Genomic DNA, 13,736 nt, shown 5'->3' on the forward strand with positions numbered 1-13,736 from the left:
GCTTCCACACATCTTTGCCAACGATAATGCAGGCGTTGAATATCATCGACTGTGTGAGATTCGTCTATGTGTACCACCTCTCGTCAAAACGCTGTTAAGGACACCTCCCTGTTTGCAAACCACTTCCCACGAGCGGCTTCTTCAATTACGGAATGAGATCAAAGTCGCATGGACTGAGATCAGGTGAGTAGGGAGGATGTTACAACGCACTATCACCCAATGCTTCTCGTAGCTCAGAATGACACTGACGAGAATTTCTGCCATGAAAAACTGCAATTTTCACGCATGACCGCTGTTCAATTCATCTTGAAGCATAGCCTCTAGCAAACTAACTTTTGCATTTGCTGTCAACTAGCCTCCAGTGCACACAGACGTGGTGCCATCCTGTACAGTGTACAACAGATTTTCAAACGTCCTGTATATAGATACTGAACTAACCACATTTTCGGTTATTTGAAATTGTTGTGCCCAAGGATTATGATAAGAATCATAACTTTGTTATGACCATAAGCAATATATTTTCACTTTATTTGAAAGTAATGAAATCGTACTTATTAAAATATTCAGTTGAAGACATGCTTTACATGCGACAAAGATCGCTTCCTGTTTCGACAGATTACAGAGTACAGCTTAGCTAACCCAGCATAGTCCAGTCCTTGAACAAGACAGGAAATGCGTACGCTTGCATTTTAACAGTCTTTAGCAACAGCCGACATATAACGAAAGATACATGTATTATGCAGCGTCTCTCGCGAGACATTTTAATTGGCGAATCATTCCGAACTCTAACTTTCTATTGGGTCAAGTCAAAAACAGAGATTCAATCATGAGAGTTCCTTAAATCTGTATTGTTCCAAGTGACAACAGGAAATGCCGAAATAATGGTTAAGAACCAGAAGCGTGGTGTTTAGTGAATGCAATACCGTCTTTTTAGAAGATTCGCGGGTAAATTGGCGTCACTCTGTTACGTCACAAAGGACGCGGTTCGAGAACTTATAAATGGACATGAAACGTCCAAATCACGGTCATTAGTTTTTGGTCAAGACAGCAGTCGTGCAGTAGCAGTCGTAATTTCCCGATATCCAGGAAGAAGTTCAGAAAATGGCATCATCTGCGAACAGCACCAGGGATTGCCCTATAATCAACTGTAAGTAAAGTCATCAGTTCAATTCTTGTACTTTATATTTAACTAGTTCATTTTGATACTCTACAATTAACAGCAACTTTGATTCTTCTTAAATCGTTCAATTTCAATATTCAATATTCTATCTGTAATAAATTGATATCTTATTAATAAACTTAGTATTAGTGAATTTCTACACTTGTGATTATTTTGAAAGCCTGAGATCACATTCTAAGTAGGAATCCCTCCTATCCATAAGCAAGTACAGTTTATAAATTATCAGAGAGTTAGGAAGTATAACGCAGTGTCTAGTTTGTTGTGTTATCTTGATATTAGATTATAACTCGAGATTATCTCAGAGATAAGCCATCCGCCCTTGTCGTGGCAAGTGGCATGACAAAATACTGGTGTCAGATATGATAAGGCTCAACAATAAATTTTGGTGTCATGTGGTATATAATGTAGTTACCATGACTTATGATAAATAATAAATTTGACTGAAAGTTCTGTATTTTATAATAGACAAATCTGAATATTAACTACTGGTACTTGGAATTTCGTTAATTAAAGTGACATAGTACAACAATTAATGGATTTCCAATATTTAGGCAGAGAAATTACAAGTACCAAAACAGTGAAATGCCAACCAACTCCTACACTTTACAGTCTCAACAGATGGCGATTACTTGACTAACTATTCATTCAAATATAACTCTAAAAACATATAACACGTTTGAGTAAGCTTATGCAGTGTTACTTGAACTTACTTTCAGTTTCACTACTGTGCCATTCACGATTCTCTCGTTGTCATTTGGGTTCATCACCAGTATTGCATAGCCAAGCTCTCTTGCTCTCTTGATGAATGGTATCTGAGTACCACTTTTCAGGCTGTCATTAATGATCAGACTGGAATGAAACGAACAAATCGCATCACTATAAGGGTGAATATTCTGAAATGGACAAATATGAATAACAAAACTGGAAAAAATATATTATATTAAATTGTGTACTTTTTTCTCACATTGGTTACATTTGCTCTATTATTGAAGATTCTGGTATCAGTTGAGCTTAAAAAAAAATTTTATGTGAGATTTTCTAATTAAAAAAAAACCAAGGGATTGTTGTTATCTTTCCCTTACAGCCCATTGTTTAAGGTATCTTCTAAACTTCTGTACTTCAGATTTCACTTGTCTTCGAACATTTCTTTTTTCACGATCAGTCATATCTGCTATTTTCTTTCTTTTTTTATATATTCTTTGCCATAGTCCCTTTTTTTTCTACAACTCCTCTTCAGTCATATTTGCCCTCTGCCTACGTATCTTCTCCCTTTCATATTTCCTACTTTCATCATCAGACTTTTTTTCTTTCCTATAAACAATCACATGAAATAATATTCGAAGTTACTTTATCCACCAGTATTTAATAATTGTATGTTACAAATTAGTATAATTTCCGCAATAGTTCTGACAAAATAAATCGTTAAAAATATCATGGAGGTTAGATTTTTTAGTCGACAAACATTGTAATGTTTTGCATATACTATGAAAGTTTAATATATACAAATTATATTTAATGCCACCTGGGACCGGTGTTACCAATAGAAAACATAACATTCAGTCATCAGTGATGATTTTTGTATTTTTTCAATAAAATAAATTACGACAATGGACGAAAAGTTTTTTAACTGGCATCATGTTGACCTCTAATCACTACCAACGTTAAAATTTACCACATGAAGCAAAATTGTCTTTTGTGTAGCTCTTTTATTTCGAGGGACCGGCATTACGAAATTTTTGGGGACAAACTTTACGTTAAAGTTGTGTCCTTTCAGAATTAAACAAACAACAATTCCTGTCTTTCATAAGTATTTTAACTATTTATTTTTATAATCTTGGCCGAGGAAATCAAATCAAAACGAAACATTCCGAGAAAAACTTAGTAAAATAGAGTAAAATGTAGTTGGGGGACATAGGGACCGTAGTTACATTTTGACATTATTTTTTAATTATAAATTTTAAAATTAATCCTTTTATGCTTTGTTTCCAACTAAAACATGTGAGAGTTAGTTAATTAAACGCAAAAGTAATCAGTTAACATTTTCAAGAAACTCCTTAAATCAGCTGGGACGTACATTTACCCACTTCAGAATATTCACCCATAAATGTTTTCCTTGCAATATATGATAACATCAATCAAGTTGTTGGATGTGTTCCACATCATTCAAATTGCTGTTGGAGTGGATTACTATTGGTAATGTTTATTAATATATTATATATTAGCTAGTACTAAAGCAAACCATGGCCAGGAGAGAAGACGAAAATGTCAAAAGACAACCTGATGGCATTAGAAAAAAATAACAAACTATTTCCACCTGCACATATTTCTTTTCCTATCATAAGATAAACGTAATGATTCAGTACACATCATTCAATGTGTAATATAAAATATCATATAATTAAACTAAAAAAGACTGTGTACAATGGTGTATCAGTTACATACAGTAAAACCCCGATAAGGAGAGGGTTTGGAAAAGAATGGGTTACATCAACTGCTTGTCTATGCGGATGACGTGAATATGTTAGGAGAAAATCCACAAATGATTAGGGAAAACACGGGAATTTTACTGGAAGCAAGTAAAGAGATAGGTTTGGAAGTAAATCCCGAAAAGACAAAGTATATGATTATGTCTCGTGACCAGAATATTGTACAAAATGGAAATATAAGAATTGGAAATTTATCTTTTGAAGAGGTGGAGAAGTTCAAATATCTTGGAGCAACAGTAACAAATATAAATGATACTCGGGAGGAAATTAAACACAGAATAAATATGGGAAATGCCTGTTATTATTCGGTTGAGAAGCTTTTATCATCCAGTCTGCTGTGTATATCATAGATCAACATAAGTTAAGTCCAAGCAACCACACTAATATGACCCGAAAATCATCATATTAAGTTCCATCTAATAGGCAAGGTTATCATTATAAATATTAATCTAACACTTCACATCTGAAGATGATACACAAGTATCGAAAACGTTAATGAAAAATATTTACTTTTATGATAAGCAAAGGCGGTACTGTATACTTATAATTATAGTCAAACATTAATAGCTTATCGGCAAACTACAACATGAAATTGACTCCAATATGTTTCATATAATAAATCTAATGTGTTTACTATGTAAATATTTTCAAACCTGAAGATGAACACCTGTGGTCGAAAACGTTAGTTGGATTGTATTGAATGAAATCATAATTAAATTTGATACTTAGCAAAAGAAAGTTCAGTGACTGATTACCATTTATTTATTGTTATGATTTATTGGAAGTGTTCTGAAATAAGTTCTAACTGCAATTTAAACGTGTTAAGAAGTGAGAGAAGGGGTAAAGGTAAAGGAGTGACTTTGGGTGAACACTAATCTATCAAATCTAGTGTTGGCACCATCCTTGTCTACGAAACTGCCAGATTTTCTTCAGCAAGCAATAGTAAAAGAGCTTCTAATTATTAGTAACAATGGAATGACTGGACTGTGAAGAATAAAGATGTCAGTAGAATAACAGCAAGTGAGATGAGGTTTATGAGAGCAACAGCTGGATATACTCGCTGGGATCATAAAAAAAATGAGGACCTAATGCAAGAACTTCAAATAGAACCCATTATGCAGTTCATCAGCAAATATCAACTTCAGTGGAAGGGTCATCTCGAACGAATGAATCGATGCAGAATTCCAAAAGCACTGCTTCATTACCATCCATATGGCAAAAGATCTCTAGGCCGTCCAAAGAAGAGATGGACTGAAAATTCTAGTTTGAGACCGTAACAGGCCACTTGGCCTAATACTTGTTAGGAAGATGATGATGATGGAATGAAATATATCTGTTCTCTCACTTTTGATACAGCTCACATGTCTTACCGAATTTAAGATACATGTATTTCATACACTGATATGAAAAAATAAACTAATCAAGATCTACAATACAAATGGCTTAAAATATGACTATGTCAACGGGAACTATCGCATGTGAATCTTCTTAACATGTACTTTCATTCTGTTATGATTACAATTTGAATTTAAGCATAGAAAAGCTACCTTCTAGCCCATTGTCCTGACTTGACGACTCCACTACCAGGAATAAGGACAAGGAGACGCTCTGGATTTGAAAACAGATCTGATGACACAAAGATCACAGCACTTTCTTTTATGGCTGCATCTTTGGGTACTGGCACTTTCTTCAGTTCCAATTCAGTCTCCAGTAGGCCATAGACGTGTTCTGTTATCGCCTGAAAACAACATGTCACTGTAAAAGAAAGCTAAAAAAACAGCTAGGCTGAAAAATCTTAAATTACTATAATAAAAAGAGTGGAGTGTCTCAGTAAAATGTATACACATTTCTAATGTTAATATCACATATAAAATGAAGACAAAGCAATAGCAATAATGCTAGAATGCCGGATGGCAGAAGTATATCTGTGGATTCAACGTAATATCACAGTCTAGTATATATAGTCGCGAAGCTCAATATGTAATAAATATGCAAACATTAGATAGTTGATCACCACTAGGATCGCTAATATCGCCTCATTACAGGCAATGCAAAATAGTACCGTCACAGTCTATTGTTTCTAGCACCCTCAAAACTCAAGCTTCGTGACTGTATATAGTAGATTGTGGTAATATGTAATATGTGTTCAACAGTTCAGGAGAAATTGCTGTACAATAGTGGCAAAAAAAACCCGGATCGATCCTTGTAGCTGATTTCAGAGTCACAGATTCAAATTTTGCTAGTCACAAAACACATCCATCTTGTATAATTAATTGTAACAATGAAATTTATTGCATTTCTTCGATTCTTACCATCTTTTGTTTCCTTCAGTGCCTCAAACTTACAGACGATGAGACTTTGAGAGTTTTATTTTCATCTGGCATCAATATTACATTTCAACCTCTATTCAGCAAAGATAACTGCGCATTTTTACATTAAATAGCAGTACATACCTTTGGCTTCACTATCCATATTGAAATTACCACAGTTTAACAAAATACACAGCACAGGATTCTTTTGTATCAGCTACAAGTGTCGGTCCGGTTTTTTTGCCACTACTGTACACAGACAGTTAGCATCCGAGAAACCATTTCTCTGGCATGAAGGATGTTGAAAATGTTATGTACGAGGGTTTTTACGAAAGTAATGCCTTCTACAAGGGGGATCCAGGAAATAACGACCGTTCGCGCATACCCGCCGCGCAGCTGACTCCCCTTCCTTGTTTGAAAGTCAACTGGCTTCCTTAACATGTGTTATAATGTTGTGAGTACTGGTTGCAACAAGTCGCCATTGTGCATTTTGTGTTACTTCAAAATGAACGACGTGATTGATAATCCCGCCGACTGTGAGGTGAGGAGTGTGATTCGATTTTTGAATGCCCGACATTTGAAACCTGCAGAAATTTACCAGCAATTGAAAGAAGTGTATGGTGATACTGTAATGAATGAAAGAAATGTGAGAAAGTGGTGCGAAATGTTCAACAATGGGCGAACAAATGTCCACGATGAAACTCGACCCGGATGCCCATCTCTCATCACAGAAGACCTGAAGACTAAAGTGAACGACAGAATCTTGCAAGACAGGCGCACATCACTCGACGAATTGCATATTGCCTTTCCTGACATTTCTCGTTGTTTGCTTGGTGAAATTGTGTCGCAACATCTTGGCTACCACAAAATCTGTGCACGATGTGTTCCACGGCAACTGAGTGACCAACACAAAACTCAGAGAATGGCCTCAGCATTAACATTCTTGATGCGGTATCACACAGATGGAGACGCCTTTCTTGATCAAATTGTGACTGGTGATGAGACCTGGGTGTCTCACAACACCCCAGAGACCAAGCGCCAATCACGTCAGTGGCATCATCCCTCATCACCCAAGAAACCGAGAAAATTCAAACAGACTCTCTCAACACAAAAAGTCATGGCTACTGTCTTTTGGGATTGCAAAGGTGTTCTTTTGCTGGATTTCATGCCAAAAGGCACTACGATCAATGCAAATCGTTATTGTGAGACTTTACGAAAACTACGGCGAGCCATCCAAAACAAGAGGCAAGGAATGCTTTTGAGAGGAGTTGTGCTTCTTCACGACAACGCCCGCCCGCCCGCACACTGCTGCTTCAACTCGAGAATTGCTGGATCAATTCGGTTGGGAAATCTTTGATCATCCGCCCTATAGTCCAGACCTTGCTCCTAGCGATTTTCACCTTTTCACTAAGCTGAAAGACTTTCTGGGTGGTACGCGTTTTGGAAGTGATGAAGAGTTGAAGAAGACAGTGAACACCTGGCTTAATGAACTGGCGGCAGAGGAGTATAACACGGGAATTCTAAAGCTAGTGAACAGATACGACAAATGTTTAAATGTAGGTGGTGATTATGTAGAGAAGTAAAGGAAGGTTCAGTTATCTAACAGGCTTTGTATTTTCAAATAAATATTTTTTTTTTTTTTAATTATTACAACAAAACGGTCGTTATTTCCTGGATCCCCCTAGTATTTTTTTGTGTTGACCTGTAACGTCTGGATTTTGGTGGCGTTGTTGTTAAGGTTGAACCTCCATTCTAATGTTCTGTTAGTTTGGCTGTCGTGTGACAGACAGTGGCAGCAGGCCAATGTACCAAAATAGCATCTAACACAGAAGTATGTAAGAAACAGATGTGTTACTGAATTTCTCACTAACAAATTGCAGCCATTGACATCCATCGACGTTTGCTGAAGGTGTACAGAGACCATATAGTGGATGCCCTGGAGCCTGGAGAAACTTAAATTCTGGCTAAGCTGAACACCTGAATTTCCAAAGTCAGGTCAGAGAAGAAAACCTTTCGCTTGCAATGCTAAAAGGCAAGGTCCCACACAGGGGCGGCTTTCGAAGAGGGGCTGCGGAGCTGCAACACCCCCAGACATTTGTGGCTCTTGTCCCGTTTTATGTTGTGTAATACATTTATTATACAGTCTCTATTTAGCGGCTCGAATGTTTTAAAAAATTTCGCTCTCAATGACATGCACGCAATCGTTAGTGAAGTCACTTCTTCCCTGGTGCTGCCAGAGTGAAACCAGAGATAAGGACTATAGGGTGAAGCCACTTCCTCCCCTGGAGCTGCCAGTCTCGTCTCGGATGCTTTGCGCATTAGTTTTACCCCTCCTCCCTGCTGCCCCTTGCCGTGAATCCAGAGTTTCCAGGCACTGCAAAATTTGCAGCAGTTTTCCAGTAGCGCGCAGTTTTAAATACATTTTCTTTAATGTTGTTAGTATAACAAGTGCACCAATGTTTAATTCTGTACAATATTTACAGTCTATTCAGTTCAGTATCTTAACAATTCAGGAGAAATGTGAAATTAAGTGCCCATCAGTTGAATATCATAATGGAAAGAGCCGCTAAACAAAATACAAAGGCTCGCATATTTTTTGTTAATTTATCCAGTATCCCTTTCTTCTCTCGATATCCACACAGCCTGTATTAGATTAATGTGTTTCAAAGACAATTCCATCAGCTGGGGCAACAAGATGGATTTAAAATAAGAACAGTAAATGTTGTTCATGAGAAGAAGGCGTCATTGCTAGAATGTTTTCAAACCATAATGGAATTTGAAACATCTAACAGCATCACAATAAATGAGGCAAGCGCCCCGGTGCGTACTCTTGAATATCCTGAATTCAATTTCTGGCTCAGTTATTTTTTTCATTTATTGATGTATCATGTATTATATATTATACAACCAACTACAACATCGCCAGTTAAGATATTTCAAATCTGCATATAAAAAATTAAATTATGGTTTATTTAACGACACTCGCAACAGCAGCGTCGCCAGTGTGTCGGAATTTTGTCCGCAGGATTCTTTTAAATGCCACTAAATCTACTAACATGAGCCTGTCTCATTTAAACACAACTTACAAAATAAGGCACATGGAACTAATCTTCAAATAAAGTAAGTTGCTTGGTTATTTTTGTATGCAGCTCCCCCTTAATTCAATACCCACGAGCCACCACTGGTCCCACACCAGTTTCGCGACCACTGTACACGTTGCAAAATTTGGCTGGACTGTCCTATCACACCCACCTTATAGTCTGGACTTAGCCGCCTTCAGAGTTCCATCTCTTTGAGTCTATGAAAGATGAGGTGACAAACGAAGATGCCACTTTTAGATTTAGGTTAGTGGGGTTTAAAAAGCTACTATGGCTATTTGTGCCCTTATCTAAAATCATTCACTAAACACGAATATAATGCAATAACCAGAATGCTTAAAAGAACTAAAAAACGTTGTCATGGTTAAAATGAGGCCCCACTGTTAGAGAACTACAGAAAAGGGAAATTAGTCTTTAATAAATTACTTACTGATAATAAGCTGAAAGTAGGTAATTTTGGATTTGTGTCATTTTCTCGATGAGCTACAATATAACAAAGACCAGTGGCGGTTCCTCCATGGAACAGAGGGAACAGGCTGTTCCCTTCCTCCCTGGCCCCTTAACTGAGATTGTGAGATATACTTCATTCTAAAGCATACATGGGCAGAATTTTCGGTTACGTGAGGCACTCGATTTGAAATAGTTTGTTTACTAGGAGAGCAGACTGCAGCGTGGGATGGGAAATATAAACTGCTGTGACCTGCGTCACCTTATTGTAATCGCTAAGGCGGTCAGTGGCGAATTATTAGGAAAGCGCTTGGTTAACGTGAGACTCTCGAAAACTTTTATTCAATTGGGCAAATTAATTCGGCAGCTTTAATCATAAACCTCTTTACTGTTTCTCCGTCGCTGAATTGATTTAAATCACAGGGCAGAAATTGCGTAACTAGCCAATAATATTCCATCACATTGTCTACGTTTATTTTCATGAATATTCTGGCGTTTATCAAGCTTACTTAATAGATTTGCATGGTCTCGACCTAAAATAATTTCAGAAAATCATATTTCGTTTTCTACGCACATTTGAAATTTTTTTTATAAATTTCTTTTGGAAATAATAAGTACAAACAACATTTAATTCCTCGTACCTTTTAATGCAGCGTGTTTAAGGTATAATGTCATATTTAGTATACTATGCAAATGTTAAGATCATAAATTTTCTTCGGAATAGTACGAAAAATAACATTTAATTTGTCTTAACCTTCTAGTTCAGCATGTTCTTTATGACATAAGGATTAATGTCGTTGTATATTAAATTTATTAATGACTAACAGGATTTTCGAGCATAACATATTGTTGTCACGCCAGGAGAAGGCGGCTGAAGTACTTAGGCGGGGCGGAGGGGAAACAGTCGCGCATGCGCACTGCGCTGTTCACTGCAATATTCCTGTTTCACAAACATTTACTGCACGTATATTTGAGAGTGTCTGCGGGTCTGTGAAATAATAGTGGCGTTTGGTTGTGTTTTATTTGTTTCAACAAGAATAGTTTCAATATATCGCAAGTCTTTAATAATAGGTTTTTTTTCTGGTGTTAATATAGTTGATTATAATACAGTTAGTGGAGTTTTTATTATTGTATAGTGGTAGTTTAGGCTTACATAGCGGTTTATTAATTGCAAATAATTGTAAATATGTCGACAAAGAGGAAACAAGGACTGACAATCCATAGCGGAGAAAGAAATATTATTGCAAATGTGATAAAATGCTGTGATGAAGAAAAAGAACAACAATGTCTTAGCATTCCTGTTACGAAATCTGCAGAAAGGGCAAAAAAGTATTGTAATGTATCTATAAGAACGATACAGCGTATAAGAAAGAAATGAAAGACTGCAAAGAAGAAGAAAGTGTTTTGTCGACACCTGGAAAAAAACGGAAACGTCCAGACTATTGGAACGCAAATGTAGATGACTTTGACCGGAGAGTGATAAAGGACATAATTGAGGATTTTTATCTGAACAAGAAAGTAGTACCAAGCTGCAAGAAACTTTTGCCTGTGTTAAAAGACAGAATTGATTTCAAATGGAAGGCGACAACATTACGACGAATACTAAAGGAAATGGGTTTCAGATGGAAGAAGTGTGCATCGAGACGAAAATTTTTAATTGAAAGGGAAAACATTGTAAATTGGAGGTGTAGATACCTACAGACAATTAGAAAGCTTAGGGAAGATGGTAAACCAATCTTGTACCTGAACGAGACATGGGTAGACACCAATTTAACGTTTCGCAAGTGCTGGCAGCATAAAGACGTTACGGAAGTTTTGACTACCGTTAATGCGTCTAACAGACTCATTGTTGTCCATCTGGGTGGGATTAATGGCTTTGTTGAAGGATGCGAATTAGTATACAAGGCGGGGACAGCAACAGGCGACTATCATGGACAGATGAACTCTAACAATTTCGAAAAGTGGGTGGTTGAAAAAGTTATTCCCAATCTGTCTACTCCATCTGTAATCGTCATGGACAATGCGCCCTATCATGGAAAACAATTAGATAAGGTACCAACCAAATCAGCGGTAAAAAAAGAAATGTTGGACTACCTGCGAAGGCATGGAGTGCCATGTGAAGAAAATATGAGGAAGTTCACTCTTTTTTCGTTAATTGAACAAATTCGTCCTAAGCAAAAAGTGTACCAAATAGATACGATATTTGCAAATCATGGTCACACTGTCGTCAGGTTACCACCGTATATGTGTGACCTAAGCGCTATTGAATTAGCTTGGAGTAGTGTTAAGAACTATGTAAGGTCACATAACACAACGGGTGATATGTTACTGAAAAGACTGCAAGAACTTGTGCAAGAAGGACTCAAATCTGTAACTAAAGAAGACTGGACTGGATACTGTAAACATGTGAGTGATATTGAAAACTACTACTGGGAGAAAGACGCAATAATGGAGGACGTTATAGACAAGTTCATCATTAATGTTGGCGACGCGGACACCAGTGACGATGACAGCAGTGATGAGAGTGATGATGACGGCCATAACGACAGCAACACCGAAGATGAAGATGAAGAATCTTTTATGTCTGACTTCGTTCCCCTGTAGCCAGGTAAGTGGACTGACGTTTTCAGGTCAGAGTGTAGCGTGAAGTTCCCCCGTCCCGCCTATCCACTCCACCCGCCAACTCGTAGTGCGAAGACATTACATCGTATGTTCTCCCCTTCTAAACAGCAAAACAAACTCTTCCTCCCATTTCTCATGAAATAATCGTTTTCTAACGCGTACACACTGCTTTGATAATGCCATTATGCCACCAATGATATTGCTTATGAAACTGATATAGAACCTGCCCACGCCTAGGTGCTGTGTGAGGGAGAAAAGGGGTCTGTGAAGATGATGTCACTCAGAGCGATAAGCTCTGTGAAGGTCAGTGAGGCATTATTTCTCAAGTGAGGCACGATGCCCATCCCTGTTCTATAGGATAGGCTACTTGCAGTTTTCGAAAAGCTAAAACAGCTAACGTTAGCAGGCTTATTGTAGTGAAGTGAAAACGACTCGAGGCCTTCTCGTCTGCTGTGCGTGATGATGTGAGTGGGAGTCTCAAGCAATGTTTCCTCCGAAGCAGGCTCGAGCGGACACGAACTTACCCGAGTATCGCTGGAAGCTGTAGAGTTACCTCTTCCCTCGCGGAGTATTGAGAAGTGTGAAATATACTCTTTGATCAAGCTAGTTTATTTATATAGTGACAATTCGGAAAACAATTAAGTTCGAAGAGTTTTTCGTGTGACATAATATTGTGTGTGAAATTATACTATAGTTCTTAAAAAATCCGTACGATTTACGCATTCACGGCCTGACGAAATAATGGCAATGGAAGAGGTGACTCCTGCCTGTTCCAACTTCAACGAGACCGAGCGGCAGCCCCTGATGCGAACCAAGACAGCGAGTGTTGTGTTAGCGATCAGCTGAAGTCGAGAGCATTTAGTTCGATCAATGTTTCTGAGAAAAGCGCGATTATTTTGAATGGCAAACCTACTCCTCTCCTTACATAACTTAAAACTAAAACAAAATATTATACAAGACATGGGCATCCCAAGACATTTTCAAAGTAGTTACTATAATTCTGTGAAATGGTTAACTGGGTGCTCCTCAAGCGGTAAATTGTAGGTTTAAATGAGGTTTATTTATTTTTAGTTAACTGTATTATATATTTAGGCCTAATAATAATAATAATAATAATAATAATAATATATCATTAATTTGTTTTACATTAACACTCTTTTTTTGATTAAGTTTTAAATGAAGTAAAAAAAATTGTAATGTTGCTAAATCATAATACAGATGATGATGATGGTGATTATTATTATTATTATTATTATTATTATTATTATTATTAGAGTTGTTTCTGACCTGTTCCCCATCGACAAATAGCACCGCACGCCACTGACAAAGACCCAATGCAAGAAGCTGACAAATTCTTTTAATATCCGTTATATTTTTTAGCGATTCATGACACTCACGTCTCCCAAAGCCTCGTATCTCTTCTGGTTGTAGCTCTGGTCCTGACTCACATTGAATTCAAAAGGTTCGTCTCCAGGTTGTCCTGTAACAGCATCTAACTTCCTAAGCTGCCCTTCTGCAAGAGACAATACAAGGCAATACATTATTCCACAGCCTGCTTTAGTTAAAAATTAAATGTATGTAACTGTTAGTTCAT

General features: G+C 37.3%; 1 protein-coding gene across 3 annotated transcripts in view; it reads right to left on the reverse strand.

Moving 5' to 3' along the window:
• Positions 1–13,736, reverse strand: part of LOC138708864 (FAM172 family protein homolog CG10038) — a 108,653-nt gene that overhangs the window by 81,775 nt on the left and 13,142 nt on the right. For all 3 annotated transcript variants that reach the window (XM_069839124.1, XM_069839125.1, XM_069839123.1), the window contains exons 3-5: positions 13,540–13,655; positions 5,214–5,404; positions 1,891–2,029 (exon numbers count right to left, since the gene is read on the reverse strand). In XM_069839124.1, coding sequence (XP_069695225.1) covers positions 1,891–2,029; positions 5,214–5,404; positions 13,540–13,655 — 446 coding nt within the window. The remainder of the gene's footprint in view (positions 1–1,890; positions 2,030–5,213; positions 5,405–13,539; positions 13,656–13,736) is intronic.

This window comes from Periplaneta americana, chromosome 11 (assembly GCF_040183065.1).
Source record: "Periplaneta americana isolate PAMFEO1 chromosome 11, P.americana_PAMFEO1_priV1, whole genome shotgun sequence".
In the NCBI taxonomy this organism is placed as follows: domain Eukaryota; kingdom Metazoa; phylum Arthropoda; class Insecta; order Blattodea; family Blattidae; genus Periplaneta; species Periplaneta americana.